The 18,862-nt window shown below is 35.1% G+C and overlaps 1 protein-coding gene across 1 annotated transcript; it reads right to left on the bottom strand.

Moving 5' to 3' along the window:
- Nucleotides 1-938: 938 nt before the first annotated feature.
- gpr19 (G protein-coupled receptor 19) lies at nt 939-12,079 on the bottom strand. Its single transcript, XM_015352970.2, has 2 exons — nt 11,792-12,079; nt 939-3,551 (listed from the first exon to the last, which is right to left on the bottom strand). The coding sequence occupies exon 2, from the start codon at nt 3,525-3,527 to the stop codon at nt 2,274-2,276; it is 1,254 nt and encodes a 417-aa protein (XP_015208456.1). The 5' UTR covers nt 3,528-3,551; nt 11,792-12,079; the 3' UTR covers nt 939-2,273.
- Between the last annotated feature and the right edge of the window lie 6,783 nt (nt 12,080-18,862).

Consider the following 18,862-nt stretch of genomic DNA (forward strand, 5'->3'; position numbering starts at 1 on the left):
AAATTTAACACAGTACTTAACTTTATTTATTCCATGTTTTGATGGATTTTATGTGCTTTACTGTGGCAGAACAATTCATTATTACTTTATATGAAAGTGCTAGGCTGTCAGAATAATGATTAAGTATTTAAATGTTCAAAACTATTTGGAGGTAAATGCAGTGTTTTCTGAACACCTCAACTGAAGTGCAATGCAGTTACATTCCCTACTGTATATAGTTAGAAATGAGATGTTTTGACAGTTTAAATTGTATACAGAAATCAGGGATTCTAGAAAGCATATACAGTATTGTCTTAAGCATTTGTCAGAAGAGGTGCTTCTGAGTGCTCTGACTTGAAAATTCCTCTTTCACTTTGAAATCAGCTTGTTTCTGCTAAAAAGGAAACTCAATAATAAGGAAAATATATTTTTTTCTTAATAATTGCATTAAAAATAATTGCATATGAATAATTATGAAATGTGTAAGGATTTCTTGAATATGGATCTGTTCTGGAAACCACCTCGCTGTAGTTACCTCAAGAGAGGGTGGAGATGCTGGATTGGACTTATCAGTGCTTCATGGGAATTCCAGAAATTGGTGTAGACCTGTGCTTCATTCATCTGGCAGAGTTCAGAATCATTAAAGTACTATGTAATTGGAGATTTAGTGCAATGTAATGCAGTAGTAATGCAGTAGATTCCTGCTACTTGTGATTCAACTTTTTTATTCTGCAATACATTACTACTCTGCCTTGATTTGAATTCCAACTTCTCAAAAACATGTGAATACATGTACAATGTATATACATAATTTTTGGAAATAAACTTGTGCCCAGTGTGAAGAAAGCTACACATGAGGAAATCACATGATCTGTTTTATTTTAATGTGTTCCAGATTGTGTTTATGTTTGTGTATATATATCAATATATTTCACTAATTGAAATAATATTATAAAATATTGTTTAGTTTTACAGGTGAATTTATTACTTCATAAGTGATTTATCTACTGCAAACTCTGGCTTCTATAGAACGGGAAATAAAGAGAAACTGAAACTGACATCTTCACTGCATATACATTGTTGCTGCTTATTCTGATATTGGAACAGTTTGGCATTCTGACATCTTCTGATTTACCATAATTAAGTACAATAGGCTCTGAAGAACTGTAGTTGTAAAATGTATTGTACTAGTAGGTATTTCTGACGCAGTTAAAATATTCAGTGATTTAAAAAATAATAATATTAACACAACAGCAAAATGTTTGGTTCAGAGGAAGAGAAAGAAAAACAATTTTAAGAGTTGGTTAAAAATGTATAGCAGATTATTCAGCTATTATGGAAACTCTCCCTTTCATTTTCTCATATTCAGCACTGGTGGCAAACAGAGTGCAACCTTTTCAGTGCTTATAGAGTCCTCACCACCCTAATTACATTTTGCAATACAGGCCCAAGAAATGATACACTTATTTTGTTGTCATAATGCATCAATTAGATTGTGGCCAAATGTTTGATTCCACATGAAAATGAATCTTTTCAGCAAAAAGTAACTGACAGATTCATTAGTAATTAGTTGCCCCCACTGTATCCCTGTTTAATGAGTATTTATCTACATTGCCCACAACAAGCCTGCGGTGCACTAGGAGAAACACAAACAGCGTGATCTTCAGAAACATACTCCGCAGGTCAGGTCTCTCTGTAGAAAGAAGATACAGCTTGGGTGGCAGCTAGAGAGGGGACACAATCCTCATGAACAATACCCATTCTTAGAGAAGCCAAGCCAATGCTAAGGTGTGCTTTCACGTGCACTTTCACAATCCTTGGATTCTTTTTGACCAGGTTGACCAGAGTAATGTCAAAGTCTTCCCTGCCTTAAAGGTCAATACTGGCCAGGCTGATACAGAGTATCTGATTTGGGATTCACAAGCCATAATCATCTGTCCACATCCTAGAGCAGCAGAACTAGGGCTTCCTGGTCACAGCCACTGTGTCTCTGGAGACAGAGCCCACTATCTCCATTCTGACATCTGTATGATATTGCTATATGGTTACATTGCATCAAAACACACTTTGTACCAATGCTTCAATGTAATGTTAAAAGGACAATTTTAAATTGCATTAAGATACACTGTAAGTTAAAAAAGACATTCAAAGTATTTTGCAAAATGAAAGTTAATAAAATGCCATTGCGTAGAGCACAATTTATAGAAAGGTGATGACTGCAGATACAGATAAAGCTTTATTATTTTCTTGCTGCTAATGTTGTTCTCATTGTGCATCCAAGTACCTAAATTAGGTTATACAAATGTGTTTGGTGGGTTTGTATTGATAGGCCATGCAAGCTTTTTCTCTTTTGCTTCCCTGTCAAAAGTGTCATATATGGAGTCTTTGGTGATGGTCTTTGCAGGCACAGGTATTTCTGCTATTCCCACATAGTTCTTTTTGGCTATCCTCGAACTAGTGGTGATTGTGTAGGCATTGCTCCTGTAACACTTCATTGAAGACATGCAGAAGGTCTCTTTCATTCCACGCCGGAAATTGGCATTGTAAATGGAGTAGAGGGTAGGCTTGGATGCTGAGGAGCTGAAAGATATCCAGGTAACTACCATGAAAACCAAAGCCCCTTGCCTTGAGTTCCAGTCCTTGGGGTACCAGAGTTGTGTAACATAGAATGGCAGCCAGGACAATAGAAATACTGAATTCAGCATCAAGAACATTTTGATAGTCTTCACTTTAGTCCGGGGAACTATGTTCATGGTCCTCCTTACTGTCCGACCGTCGGTGCCTATTCTCCAAATGTACTTGACAACCTTCTGATAGAACAAGAGAATGAGAACAGAAGGGAGAAGAAACCCAAAAAGAAGATGGACAGTGCCATAGATAATTCCCTCCCACGTATCTGGGAGGAAGAAATTGCAACTGTTGTCCTGTACTGAGCCGTAAAAAAAGAAGCACGGAGACACAAAGGCTGCATCAAAAACCCAAGAGGCAATGATCATCTTCTTGGCTTTCTCTCTAGACACTTTGAAACTCAGTGGGTAAACAATGGTATAGAATCTGTCCATACAGATTGATAGTAAGACATAGACTTGGACACCAGGGGAGAGGTACTGGACATACCTGACCACCTTGCACATCACACCACTCAGCATCCAGCGGCCCGACGTCACTTGGAGCAAGACAAAAGGGGTGCAGCCCAGGCTGAGAAGCAGGTCAGCGCATGCCATAGACACCACAAAGTAGTTAGTCGTGGACTGAGTTCTCCTACTGCGGTGAATTACCAAGCAGACCAAGGCATTCCCAAAAACAGAGATTAGCCAGAGTACTCCAAAGACCATGCTGGTAGCTACAAGTTCTCCAGGTGTCAACTCATAGGTGGAAAAGGTGTCATTCTGTTGGGGGATGGAGTCATCCTTGTTGCATTCTGCTCGTATCAGCCCAGCCAGGAGGGTTGTGTTGTCTTTTTGACTGGCATTCTGGAACAGGAGGTAAGTAAAGAGGGTCGAATGTGAGGAGGGCTTTATATTATCCATTGACTGGTCATACACCATTGCTGATGTCTTCTCAAGCAGGATCTGTGGAAACAGGAAGAGAGGGCTTTCAAATCTCTTGGTTTCACAAAACATCACAGCAGCTCTCACAAGGGAGAAGGATCATTCTGCATTCAACACATCTGGCTATCTTCCCTAGATATACAGTATGTTGCATGTTTGACACAATGTTATCATTACAAATACCTCACTAAAGGTTATGAACAAAAACAGAAAAAAATGTATCTCTCCTCATCTTAAAGCTTTCTACTACTTTCTGCTGTAGTGTTTAAAAAGAATGTTTTTGATTTTTGGCTGCAGCCAAATTACAATCCACATGTAATTTCACAAAGATCCAGCTTTGAAATTTTAGTAAAAAGTGTTACAATTACAGTACTTGATTGTGAATCTGTGTAGTCATTCAAAATCTTTAACTTAGTTTTGAACAGTGAAAGATAAAATAGTACCCCTCTTAAGTACTGAAGATTGCTACTAGCTTGAAAGCAGCCTGTTGTCTGAGAATCTGCAGACTTATCCAGAGAATCCACTAAACTGGCTCTGTAAAGGACAGATCATGTTCTGGAAGTTACAGCATTGTCTGATCCAACTGCGTAACCGTTCTCAAACTGCAATCATGTGGAGATGCAAAGAATGTTATACTGACTGTTGTGTTCAAGTCAACCTATTGTATGGTGGAAGTGTGATGACGTGAGGAGCTATATCCTTAAACGCAAGAATGCATCCGGTGCAGACTGAAGGCAGTCTTACTCAATAATATATTGATGAATTCCTTGAACCTATATCTTTTTAAATTCCCACAAGCCATGTCACTTTTCCAGCAGGACAATGCAAAGGTGACACAGTGCTAGATCCATGCCTTCAAGAAATCAATGCTGACATCCTGCCATAGCCAGATTGTTCTCGTGACCTGAGTTCAACAGAATGTCTGTGGGACCAGCTTACCTACCAGTACCATCAACAGCAAATTGGTTAACCTCTGCTAGATTGCTGTAGCTACACAGGAAGAGTGACAGAACAACCCATAACAGTCTCTACAGAGGCTGATCAGGTTTTAGTGTCAAAGCTGTGAGGACTGTGTTATACTTGGATACTAGGGTACTATCTTTGAAATGTTTTCATTTTGCCAGTGTATCACCTTTCAAGTTGGTAGATGCGTCAGCTTTCGTAGGCTGCAAAGGAACAAGTTAAAGGTTTATTCCATGCTAAAAAGAGAAGAGAGGAAACAACGTTTTGGCTGTGGAGCCTTTTTCGGGTCACCATGGAATAAAGCATGGAATAGACCTCTAATTTGTTCCATGTCACATTTCATACTGGAAACATGATTCTTTGTTCTGCTTTGTGATTAACGTTTCCTGTGATTTTCTCTGGTCACCACGTACGTCTAGAATCAGTCCAGAGAAGAGCAACCAGATTGATTACAGATCTTAAGGGAATGTCCTACACTGACAGGCTGAAGGAAGCAAAACCTTTCAGTCTATAACATAGACAAGACATGTTTCAAGTATTCAAAATATTGAAAGTCAACCCAGTAGAATTCTGAATAACAGTGAAATGTAAAGCAAAAGACACATGTGGAAACTAAATGAAATATGGAAGTTAATTTAAAATTGAGAACAGAAAACAATTCTGTACCCAAAAGGGTGTGTTAGTATGGAAGCTGATATTCTGGCCTCTTTTACAATTTGATGAGATCTTTCTATCAATTAGCTACTATCTGCCAAAAGGCTATATTGGCTGAACAGCCTACTTTTGTTTGTAACACTTCTTAGATTCTTATGTACCTAATTTTATTAACAAGACATTGCTGAGTCCTTGTGTGCTACACCTACTGCCCACTGTGTAATGCATAAAGTAAATGTAAAATATTTCTAAAAACACACACCTGCTCTATTTCCTTCTTTTGTACTATTTTTAGGTGGCTGTGGCCTATCTCTCCTTCCACCATTACAACAAGACGATCAGTTCTTTCATCTGTTTATAGATCTGTCGACTCATTTTTTACTTTCATTCCACCAACTTCAAAGAAACATTACAAGCAAAACAAGAGAGCATCAAACTTCAACAATTTGTTTCACACTCTTCAAACTGTTATAGTTATTTTGATGGGACAATATATTTTCTCTTATCTTGAGGATAACAAGATAAATCTTTAAATGACAAAATGTAAGTCTCTACATTCTAATGATTTGTGATAAATGTAATTTTTCAGTAACCATTTTCTTACTGTTTGGTGCTGTGTGAATTATTTCACACATCAAAAGAACTAAAACAAAACTGCAAATATGGTATAAGGGTACTTTATTTGAAGAGATACACAGACTTTTATTCTTCAGAAGAATGCCTGTAGGTGGTAAAAGAACACACAATCCATTGATGAACCAATATGCCTGCTGTGGACATCACACAAACATTGACTGACTCAGTATGTTAGCTTTGCCCTCCACATGTCAAGTGAATCACTGAAAGCAACATCACATCATTTATACAAAAAAAACACTTATACAATGAAAAATACATTGAGCTGGGATTCACTTGGACTGGTGTCAATGATAAACCATTTACTTTTCAGGAGGACATGTGACCCAAAGCACAAGGCCAAAGAAATACTGCAGTGGCTTATCAAAAGGTGAATAAGGTGGATAACAAATATCTAACAAGACTTGAAAATTACTGTCCATCAACCATCACCGAAGAAAACTGACACATGACACGAGAAGAATGGATGAAATATTCCTGTTTCAATTGTAGCAAATAACAAGATTACAGTTTTAACTTGTGGGGTTATATCTCATACCAACAGTGGTACAAAACGTTTTAAGACAAAAACAGGTAGCAAATGTGTTACTCCCCATACAGTTAGAGAGGAAATTGTTTCAGACAGAGTAAGGTATAATGCAGAAGACCAAAGGTAAAAAAAAAACAACTGTCCCAAGTATACAGGTATTGCACAGGGAATGTTAATTAAGGAAAACAGGAAGTTCACTGTGGGAGTTGTTTATACTTATCATGCGTGTTTATTTCAATAATCCCTTGGTAACATTTCACAGTCCTTTCTTAGTCCTATATATGTACTACTCCCACATGAGCTGAGTGCAGCTGTTTTTACTTCTAATGACCTCAGAGCTTTAAAAAACAGCACACTAAAGCTGGGGAGATAGTCATCTCTTGAACAGGAGAGGAATCATTGGTATTTCCACCGCAAAGGGAAGATGAATCTAAAATGTCCAAACAGTAAGAATACCTGTATGTAGAACAGGGGTCTCCTTTGATAACACTGAGTGTGAACCAAGGAAAAGCTGTTGATTCTAATGCAGAAAAATACAAGAGATAATTCATTCCTTTTGTTTTTCTTTCATTTAATTCAGAATTGAAAATCCCCAAATTCTTGTGTTGCAGCTTCTTTACAGGTAAAGAAAGAGTTTGATGAACCAACTGTCCATTTTTGATATTACAGAACTTTATATTTATATTGGCTGTCCTTAACTAATTCCTTAACTAACTAATTGGCTTTCTTTAACTCATAACAGACTGTTATGCCCATGTAGATATTTTTTGGCATCATGGATGCACACATGATGTGGAGGGGAGGTGCCTTGATATAAGGATGTACCTGCAGTTTAAACCATTTAGTTTTTTTTTCAGATTACATGACCAACTACTGTATGTTACTTCATGTTGCACAGAATATCATATACATCTACAGTTGAGTCACAATTTATGCTGGGGTTAGGGATTTTGAGTAGCATATAAAGCCATATTCTCTATAGTCACAAATGCTACTTTATAACTCTTATAAAGCCCCTTAATAACCTCTTACGGTAATTCAAGATATTAAATATAAGTGTAAAAACAGTAAAAAGCAAATAAGATGACTGTACAGGGTCACTAACTAGCTTTTGTAGGTGTGACCAATTTTTGAGAGAATATTTTTATCACTATTTTTAATGTTCCCAAGCCAACCGCGTAAAGTTGTGACTGAATAAATTGAGAGCGTGTAAGTTGAGTCAACTGTATTTGCACAATTATTTGCTCAATGAAGTTGTCTTGCCACCTCCTATAAATACTGTATACTGAGTAATTTAAGTAAACTGAGTATCTACACATGAAATCAACCCTCCTTTGGTGTTTAACATTCCTGAACAAAAGTCCTGAATTTACTGGAATTTTGATCTTTCTTGATTTTTTTTCAAACGTTCCCCTTCCAGAGTAAATGAAACAAAACATCTGAGTCTCAAACAGAAACAAAAAACAAAGAGACAAGTTACAAGTATTAAAATTCCTGAAAAAAGTTAAAAAGTTCTTGATTTATTGACAAAGTCAAACCAATGAATATCACCAGTACAAATAGTAATTGGGGTGGTGCAGTGAAAAGAATAATTTAAATTATTCTTTTCTATTTAACAGATTTTTTTCCCTCTGAACACCTGAATCCTTCTTGCTATATCTATGATGTCATCACATTAGTCTCTATGCACCAGGACAGTCTACACCCTCTAAAAGGCACCTAGATATACTTCATCACACACTGTAACATAGTACCATATTGTTGTAAGTCATTAGCAATCAGAACAAAATGCTTAGGAAAAGTACAATTCAGAGCTCTCACTACAGTCTGAAATTAAAACGATTTGTTTAACTGTATCCATTATAAACAGATAATACTTTTCTCAGATGCAAAGCTGATATTTAAACCTGTAGTTATGATGAACTCGGATGAATGTGCTAAGAAAGCATTCATCAAGACATCTGCACAGAAGTCTGAAGATAATGTTCAGTGTTTTCATGTGATCATTCTTTAAGTTCTGCTTTCTACTTTTTGCCAATCAGACAATGCAACACATTTACACATGGAGGTACATTAGCCATGTAAAATTAATGAATGATTGTTATTACTGCTGTTGTTATTGCCAACAACAACCTAACATTTTATTTTTTTAAACTATTTTTGATTAAGAATAATTTGAAGGGTACAATGTGCTGTGCCTTCTGGAATATTGGGACAACACTAAACCTGATTATAACATCCATTCTCTGTTTGAGATTAATACAATATATATGATTTAAAACTAAATTTTAAATAGGCTTAGAGTGTTTTCACTTGCACTTTTACAGAGCCCAGAAAAGTTAAGTGTGGGTAAGCTCCTTCTTCTATATTCCTGTGTAATCTTCTTCCTGTTACACATTTATAGTCTGCCTTCAGAACAACGGGGATACTGGCAAAGGAAGATATATTTTATTCTAAGTGACTAGCAATAGACTAAAAATGTCATAAACTATGGTATTAGACAACACTTTACAAACACATTTATACTGGAAGCATTAATACATGGTAATACCACACATAGTGTCATGTAGGTGAAAATATTACAGACACTTAAACTATACAAATTGGACAATTATGTTTTGTTAAACATAGACAGTGGTGGATAAAACTGTAATAGAACAGAAAAATCTAGAAAGCCCTAAACCTGAAAGAGGAACCTAGAGTCCGTCATGTGGTATCTGAGCTGGATGAAACCAGTTATATATGACCTTGTAGAAAATTATTTTCCTCGTTGGGGACAAAAGAAACATCTTTTTTTCTACTACATGATAGGAAGTAATAATTTTAAGTCTTTTTTTTTCATGTGTCACTGTAAAAAATAATGCATCAAGTGATCTTCCAACTCAAAGCATGTCTTTGGCTACTACATTTCTTACAGACTGAGACAAATGCAGGCTTATCATAAAGAAATTCAATGGAACTAGAATAATGCCACTTCAGTTAACACCTATTGTATGACTGCTGAAGCCTATTGGAACTGAAATGCAGTGGAACCCTCTTTGTTTAATTGTAGCTTCTTGCTAGACTAAAGAGAAAAAAACAAAATGGAAATGGAGCTGCAACACATTCAAAAAATGCCTTGGTTCACTCAACTACCAGCTGAAGTCCTGACTAAGCACAGTTCACAGTTTTGGCTTGAGAATGTCCTGAGAATAAAAAGCAAAGGAAAAACAGATCTACTTTGATACTTGCCGATACCAGCTGAGAACATGAAAAACTCCCAGAGGTTGATGTCCAAGACATAGAATGCAGAAATCACCATAAAAACATCATTACATCCAACAGTATAGTTTATCTGGAGCTTTGGTTTCAGGTTTATTAGTGATCACGTCTTTGTTTCAAGTGAATTGCTGAGAATTATTGCAATTTCAAAGTGAAAAATACATTTCAAGGAAGCAATTACAACTAAATGAGCCTTGCATTGTTCCATGAAACATGTCTGAGAGTTTTGTCCAGTAAAAAACTAACATTACTGGCAACTATTTCTGCTACAAAACACAACAGACTGTGGTGTATTTCCTTTTTTTAATTCTTAGCATGCAAGTGCTTAGGTGTTATCTTATACATTAGGAGATTAACCTATCAGTTTGGCTTTGGACCGTGGGAAAAATATGAAGCACTTGAAAGCATGGAGAACATACAAACTCTTCACAGGTAGCACCCCTGGTCTAGGACTGAACCCAGGGGCCCCAGCGCTGTGAGGTAGCAATGGTAACCACTGCGCCACACTCATATCACGAGCTCACGACAAATGAGGGCACTTTTGGACTCAGCTGCATTTGTGGACATTGACGTCATTCCAACATAACGTTAGCTTACTGTGAAAATAAATAAAACAAAAAGAGCCATTTAGGCAACGCAAAATCCTTCTTAGCACGCCTGCCGGTACTGTGTAGCTCAACATACCTGTAACACGTTCGACACTGCAGGATTTCATTTTCAATTATTGCAGTCTGGAAGTCTACCAGCGCTTTGATACACCAAGAAATGTAATATATATATATAATGATAAATATATATTATAAACAATCATAACATTCTTTTTTAATCATGATCAACTAGAACGCTTTATTTCTGCATTCTTAAAATACTAGGCAAATAATTTTCAGGGATCCGTCATTATGACAACAAATACAAAAATACGTCGCTGACGCGATGATGAACAGATGTTTGACAACTATTTTTTCATGAAAACCCTCATGGAGCATTTTTTTGTTTTAAATATTTTGTCTCTTATCAAGAGGTGAAACACACTGTTATGTTAAATTCCCAAAGTTAACTTAACTCTTAAATGTTCAAATTGCATTTAATGACACAACAATTTGATTTCGATTTCTTTATTGTTTATCGGTAATTTAAACTGAAAAGCGTGGGAAAAATACCTTTAGGTTTTGGGTAGACAGTAGGACTTGAATAGTTTTAATATACCATAGTTAGATCTTCCTTTATTTTTTGGAATGCATAAATAATAGAACTAGTAACAAAGACATTGACTTTAGTCTTCCATTCCTTCTAAAAAGTATTTCATTTATACGCGATTTATTGTCTTATCTGCTTGATCAAATCGAAAGTCAAGACACTTTTCCATAATAAAGGGAAAAGTACAGTACTGTACGAAAAATATGCTAACGATTGTGCAGACTTCTGAAAAAGGTTAACAGCACACAGCCAACACCTTCCGTGTGAACAGCGCCATATGCCAGTACAGAAAAAACATTTTTTTAGAGTAGAGTTTTCTAAACTATTTTTTTATAATTTGTTCATTAATTTAAAATTATTTAAAGCTGCAAAGACACAAGTGAGAAGCTAATAACTTCCAGCAATAGCTTTTCAACAACAGCTAATGTATACCGAAAGGATATACTGTACAGTGGACATAAATCTCAATTAGAAAATGTTCCTGAATGTGACATGAACGCAGATGCTGGTGCTTCTAAATTTCATAACCACTATATTCATAGAATGTCTTAATATTTGGAAAATTAAAAATAAAAGTGTTAAAAATGTTTAGTATGGAAAGGTTATGGAAAATTCTTCAATTAAAATAATCCAACAATAGAAAATGAAGAGAGGCAAACAACCCCATTGCATACTGTATGATCCAAAAACTGATAACAACCCATTTCCAAAAACAACCGTCTTTAATAACCACATATAATATATTTAGTGAGCTAATGAATAAATGGTCCTTATCAGAGCAGGCTGTCCTTGGACTAGATAGCATCGTCAGTTTTATTTGCTTATATAAACGGTTAAATGCTCCCAAAAGCTATATTCTCCAGTTGGTCACGAACACAACAAAAATAATTAAACGTAAATAATTAAAGTGTAAATATATATTTTTTATTTTCCACCAGTAATTCGTGTACACACGGTTTTCCGTAATTCTTTTGTTTTCCTAGTCAAATAAACAAGAAAAAAAGAAAAACAATCCACATACCTCCTTTTTATTGCAAACGTGTCAACATTTTGGTTATATTATTTTGAATCCCAACAGAGCAACCCCATTTTCTTCAACTGCGTGGAAACAGAGATCGCGGATGAAAACCACACTTCAGTTTCTCGTCCGACTCCGGTAGCCTTGGTAATAGGTTGCTTTGACTGAAACAAGATGTCGAGGGGAAAGCTTGATGATCAATCCATTTTCTGAATAGGAACCGTCACGTGAGAAAACGATCATGTGCCTTTTTTGTGAAATTAAATAAAATCTCAATTCTAATTTATTTAGATAATCTACAAGATTTCCCAGTTTTTGTAAACAAAGAAGAGGACGAAATAGTGCTGAATAGGAATGATTTGCACTATTTGCAGATTTGCCACTGAGTCAAACAGAGGAGTTTCAACAGAACACGCTGAAAGAATAACCGGACCCCACAAGTACATACTGTACTACAGCATTTGTACACACACTCAGAGAAAACACAGCATTATATACAGTATATACTGAAATACCGTAAAACCGTTAATGGAAATGTCAGACCGTCAGGACCAAGGACAGCGGTGCATTTCCTGGTTCATGTTATAAGAATGTTAACTTTACAAGTTAAAAAAGCAACTTTTTGACTAAATGTTGACAGTATATAAAATTCAAAGCTCATTCATACGCTTATACGAAATGTTTGAACATAACATGTATTTATATATTAATTTTGCTTCAAGTCACAAGCACAAGATGCCATTGATTTATGGAGCACCTCATTTTACAGAAACCTGTAAGCTACAATTTTGTTTTCATTTAATGTTAGAGCCTTCCTAAATTAGATTTTTTTCCTGTGAGTTGCACAACCCCAAACAACACACTAAATGGTGGCTTTTTAGTTCATTTTTGCATGAATGCAGTCACATTTTCCAACAGGAATAAAACTTCAGTTTTAGCCAAATTCTCAATTTTCCAAGCTTTTGATATTACATGTACTGTACATTTCAAAGCTTCTGTTTCCCCTTTAAAAACACACAAAATTGGCTAATTATGAAACAAAGCCAATTGTTTTTCAATAAACACCCTAGTGTCTGATATTTTGCTATACTGTACCACTCTCCCAGTTGTGCAGGTCTCTAATCCAAGATTAACTCATTCAATTTGCATTTCAGATGTACAGTTCACCGTGATGATGTATGCGTAATGTACATGCTTGTGCCCATTGTGAAACAAAATCTCACAAATTATTGTTTTAACAAAACTAAGATGTAATCAATGCAAAACAATAACAGCTTAATATTTAAAGTAAGTATGATTGCAAAATGATAAAAACACATCCTAAACCCAAAGGACAATGATTACATTTTGATCGGTTTTCTTTTTGAGAAGGCTAAATGACTGCTAATTGTCTTTTAAAGCAGCAAACTTAACAGCAAAAATGCAGAAGGTTACCACTGCTATTTTGTTTACCTGTTTATCTGGATGTTATCTTTTTTTTTGCTACTGCCAATTGAAATAGTAGCATCACTCTTTGTATTTGCATCTGCTTGCTTACGTTCATTCTGCCTATGGAGTTTGCTAATTCATACCAGTGATTGCAAGGAAAGAAAATCTTTATATCTTGTGGGACAATCTATCCACCCCCAAGAAAGAGAGTGTCTAATCAAGACTGGACATGTCTGGAATACTGTGCTGAACCACGATCACGCTGGAGCACTGCATATACTATAAGGATGTTTATAATGGCACAGATGTGCAAAATGTAATTTATTCTAACAAAACTGACAGATGACATGGGTTCACACTGCACCATGACAAGTTCAATGTACTGGTACAGTATAGTTTCATAGGAGTTTTGCAGAAATCCTGTAAGGTTTGATGATTACTTAGATGAAAAACAGACGGAATTGATTAAACTATGGATTAAGAGGTCTGTGGTTTCCTTTTCATTGGTAGCAAACATGAAGTCCCTCTTCTCTTGTGGATAAAAGGTACTGTTATCCTTTTCTGTGCACATTCACAATAAGTTTAAATGTATGCTTGCCTTGAGCTTGGGAATAAGGTGAGGAGTTAGAATTGTTATACTCCATTTATTCAGGTGTGTAGTAATGGTTCTTCCAAAAATGTCCTATCCAGAACTAAGTCAACAGTACTGTATGTATCTGTATGCATCTGAGTGAGCAGTAAACACCTATTAAGGCCAAGATGGGCTTTATAGTATCAATGTTATATTGTCTTCTTTCTCATTCCCTCCGGTTAGCACTCTGCTCTACAATGCTGCATGATTTATGTACCGCCTTCTATATGCAACAACAAAATTATACTATAAAAAAAACGGCTAAGGTTCTGCACATGTGCATTTGCATATAATTAAGCTGTTTTTGTTCTGAGTGACTTATTTTGATTGTAAAGGGAAAAAAAAGGATTCCAATGAGACAGACGACTGTGAACTAAGCTGCCTCTTAATTCAGACAAAATAAAATGACACGTTTGGGTCATCTTTTTCCAGTGCATCTTTGTGGAAGTGCTGATGCTTTGGTTGCCATGGTAACTTCAATGCTGACGTGGACGATTTTCCTCACCAATTGTCACCATGGGAGCCTGGCAGCTGAAGGGGAGAAAGAACGAGGAGAGAAGCACTTCAAAATTGCCTAGAAGAAATCATATAACAGTAGCATTGGCTCATCAAAAATCACTTTGTTTAATTGGCTGCAAGGCTATTGCAGCAGCTGGCTCATGCTATTGGTTTGACTCATGCATTATAGACCCTTTGAATCAACACCTCATTCTCAGTGCTTTGTAGAAAATAACGAGCGACATCTCGAAAGGAGCATTGCATTAAAAGTAAACCAAGTACACAGTTTTTCAGTAGATTAATTTTTTAAGATAAAATTTAAGATAAAGTTGAACAATTCCACTAATTTTAAAGTCTGTTTGAAGGTTGAAGATTCATAAAATGAGAATAAAAAAAGATAATGTGAATTTGGCTGGAAGAAGACAACCGGATCATTTACTGTATTTTGTGAATGTCCCTTAATAAGAGGGGAAGTAAAATCCAACATGTAAAACTTGTTTTAAAACTAAAACCTTGATAATTGCAAATATTTCCTCATAATTCTAAGGGAGACCATTTTAAAGGGAAATGTTTGGAATTAGCTTAGGATGTTTTGTTAAAATATTATAATTGATCAACAGGGCTACTGATCTGCTGTATTTAAAATCAGTTCAGGTCCAATGGTCTTGTAATAAATATGAATCGCAAATTACTGAGGATCTTTCTCCATCTCTGTTTATAATGTGGGATGTGGGAGCTATTTAAATAGATGCACAGTCAAACTGAATGCTACACTTTGATTTGCTAATGATTGTACTTTAGCTCCAATAAATTAGATTTCAATATTTTCTTAGCTTGACTAATTCCATAACACAAGAGGCACCTATTTGATTTTACAAAATGATCAACTAACTTTTTCTTAAGCCCCAGATCCTTCGATATCTCAAACACCAAACAAATCTGTACCAATTCACTCTTTTGTGAGGGTACACTATGAACTTCAGTGATATTCCCCTCAACATCACTACCTTAGGGCCTCACTATCTCACTACATAATCTAAAATCAAAGAGTTATTATGGAACCCCCATGCAAAAAGACTTTGCATGCATCGATACCAGCATCCCTGCCTCTACCATCCCTCCACTGGCACATTGGATCCTTACATTTCAAAGTGCCATATGGCAACATGAAATTTGACTGCATCCTGCCCAAACTGAGGAAAATTGAAAATACAGTTAAGTCTACAAATGACACCCAGAAGGTACATGCCAAAATATTAAGAAAATAGAAAACATACTTTTTGAACCAGACAGATGTATAAGTGCACTGGAGAAAACAATTAATGTCAATCAATAAGAATTGTGTAACGTGAAAAGCCATAAACTGAAAACTGATGATTTGGAAAACTGAACTAGGAGAAACAACATTAACATTTTTGGACTACAAGAAAAATATTGAAAGCATGAAATCAACTGAGTCTGTGAGAAACATGCATTTAAACATCTTTAAAGCTTACTTTCCTGAATCACCACAATCTTTGGAACTTGAATGAGTCATAGACATTTAGTGCCTAAATCAAGAACAAATGAATAGTTACACTTCTTAGGTTCCAAGACTAAGAAGAGAAGCTGCTGGAACGTGCCAGAACAGTCCATAATTTCTGCTACACTAAATATCAATCTGAATGTCTATGCCGACTTTTCTTTATCATCTGTCCAAAGAAGGAGGAGAATATTTACCCACATTCACCAGTTCCTTAATGAGAAAAGTGACTGTTATGATTTATTTCCAGCATCTTTAAGAGTCTTGTTTGAAGATCAAATTCCTTTTTACAAAAACAGAGAAAACCAAAAAAGTAATCTGGGATACATTCAATCACTGAACTACTCTTGCAGAAGACGCTACTATGATCCAATAAAACAAATATTTATGAGAAACTATCAAGTTTATCTGAAGATTTTAAAACAGTATTTCCCAGTAATAATACCCGTTATTATACATTTTGTCACCCTTCAATTATGTTTGAATGATCTATTCTATACATGATTCTGGAGGATATTTTCCCCCTTTTTATTATAATTATCAGTATCTACAGTTCTTATCCTCATATACAAAAAGGATAATCTTCAGTTAACAGATACATTTCAAGATGTAGAAGGCAGATTAAAAGGAATAAAAGTAGTTGACAATAAATTGGGTATAATAAATGTTTATTTTCCTAATATTGGCCTGGCCATCTTTTATCATTGCAGGGCACTTTTATTCATTTATACAATACATTGACAGATACAGTTATAATCCACACCAACCTTTTTTTAAATTTAAATGTGTTTTAACTGAATTGAGCTTTTTGGACTCATGGACATTATTAAATCCCAATGAAAGGGATTATATATATATATTTTCCCTTTGAAAACAATCTAGACATTCTTTTAACAAATTAATTAAACTAAACCTGGAACTATACATATCTCTGATCAATCCACAAAATCATTAAGTTTAAATATAAATGAGAAAATATGTGACACACAATCTAAACATTGTTAAAAAAAATATCTTGCCTATGATAAAGAATTTGTGATGCAATTAAAGAAGCATGCAATTTTCTTGATTAAAATAAACACTAAATGTCATCTACATGCTTCGTTTGAGAATTTCTTAAGTATAAATAGGAATTCATACACTTCATAAAAGAAAACAAATCGAGCTATTAAAAAACTAAAATAGAGACTTTATTTCAAACAAATCTCAAAGCAAACAATTACTGAGAATTAATATTTAATTAACTCAAATTTCAGTTCAATATCCTTATTTTGGTAACAGAAAATCATAAATATACAGACTGTAAATATACAAAAGTCTATATCATGAAAATGGTGCAAAATCTGGAAAACATCTGTCTTATACCTTAAGAAAACTTCAAAAAAATAAAATACTGTTCTTAAACAAGAAGATGGAACCCTCACCTTTGATCCAAAATGCACAGATGATGCAATAAAATTCTATGAAAATATGCACTCTGGTCAAAGTATCCCCTCTCCCCAAGAAATTGAAGAATGTTATAAATTATTAAAATTATACAATCTTAATGAACAAGAGCAATTAATGTTTTGTTCCCCAATCTTGGATCAAGATATCACGGATGCTATCACTTTCCTCTCTTCTGGAACAACCACAGGAGTTTTCAATAAGCCCTGCAGTAAATGAAAAATTTTAAATTTGGTCCGACATTTTTGTCTGGGAAACAGGTAAGAATCACTTTTCTGAATTTCAAATACACATTGAAACACAGTAAAGGCAACAAAAGTGTTTTTGAGTTGCAGAAAACCTAACCCTAACCGTAGTTTGGACATTCCTAAAATAGCTACTATATCTCAAACATTGCTTTTAACAGATTTACATGACCATAATTTGAGCAGTTACCCCTTATCCTTATTGTTTTCTAACCTTCAGTCAGCTACTTACAGTACATCCTACAATTAAAGAATAAATCTTTTTAATAAAGTTTTGTTGGTCTATATTTAAATGGTTCAGGTTTGCCTTCCATTTTTATGAATGAGCACTACATTAGCAATTTTCCAGTCCATTGTACAAGAGTTGTATGGCTTTTTTATTAATGGCTTATAAAGAACATCCTTTTTTCTTGCCATCAGGCCTTAGAGATTTAGCTTAAATGTTTCTAGTACTCAAAACAATTCAGTCTCTTGTGTATTCACTTTGTTACCTGTGAGGTCAATACTGTAAAATATATCAAAGTCACTTGAGTGTTTCATTTTCAATTATGGTCATGTTCAATTATTGCAGGGGAACTATAATGTTATTTTCATATTTCGGAGTTAGAAAGAATCAGCATTGATATGTGCATTTTAAACTACAATAAAAGTAACATATGCATAGCCTGTATTTATTCACTCGTACATCGTATTACATTAGTCATTAGAGCAACTAGTGAGCAGGAAGGGCAGCCTCAGATCGCAATTTGTGGGGACTCGAATGAGAGTTTGTGAGATGGCAACTTACAGCTCTTTGAACAAAGTTCACAATTTTGTGCTTAATTCTAATTTTGTATTTATTTTTTATAACACCAATGAATTAATTTTGTTCCAGAGATTTAATAATCGGTCCAAGAAACTGGGACTGCAGTTCCCTTTAAATCAAAATGACTCCAAAACAATCAATATCCAAATTCTGCATATATATTGTAATTAAAGAGATGCTTCTTCTGCTTTGCTAGTATATTTTAAACTACTTTTTACCTTCAGACTAAACCTTGCACTAGAGAGAATTGTAAACCCTTCTTACTTGGGTAGGCACAACCCACGTATTCTTATTCCATTATTACTATTTGCTACTCCACCAAATGAAATGCCACAAAATACAAGCAGACTCCAAGTAGACAGCTTTATCACTTCTAGATATAAAAGAAGAATTGATTTTGATTTATGAAAATAAAGTAAGTGGCATTGTGGAGATGTCCCCAAAACATGATTTTCATTTTCACAAATGTAGTCCCTACATTGATAGTAACACATGCCCC

This window comes from Lepisosteus oculatus, chromosome 7, assembly GCF_040954835.1.
Source record: "Lepisosteus oculatus isolate fLepOcu1 chromosome 7, fLepOcu1.hap2, whole genome shotgun sequence".
NCBI classification, from domain to species: Eukaryota; Metazoa; Chordata; class Actinopteri; order Semionotiformes; family Lepisosteidae; genus Lepisosteus; species Lepisosteus oculatus.

Coding starts and splice junctions, on each gene's coding strand:
- gpr19 (XM_015352970.2), bottom strand. CDS start 3,527: ATGGTGTATGACCAGTCAATGGATAATATAAAGCCCTCCTCACATTCG.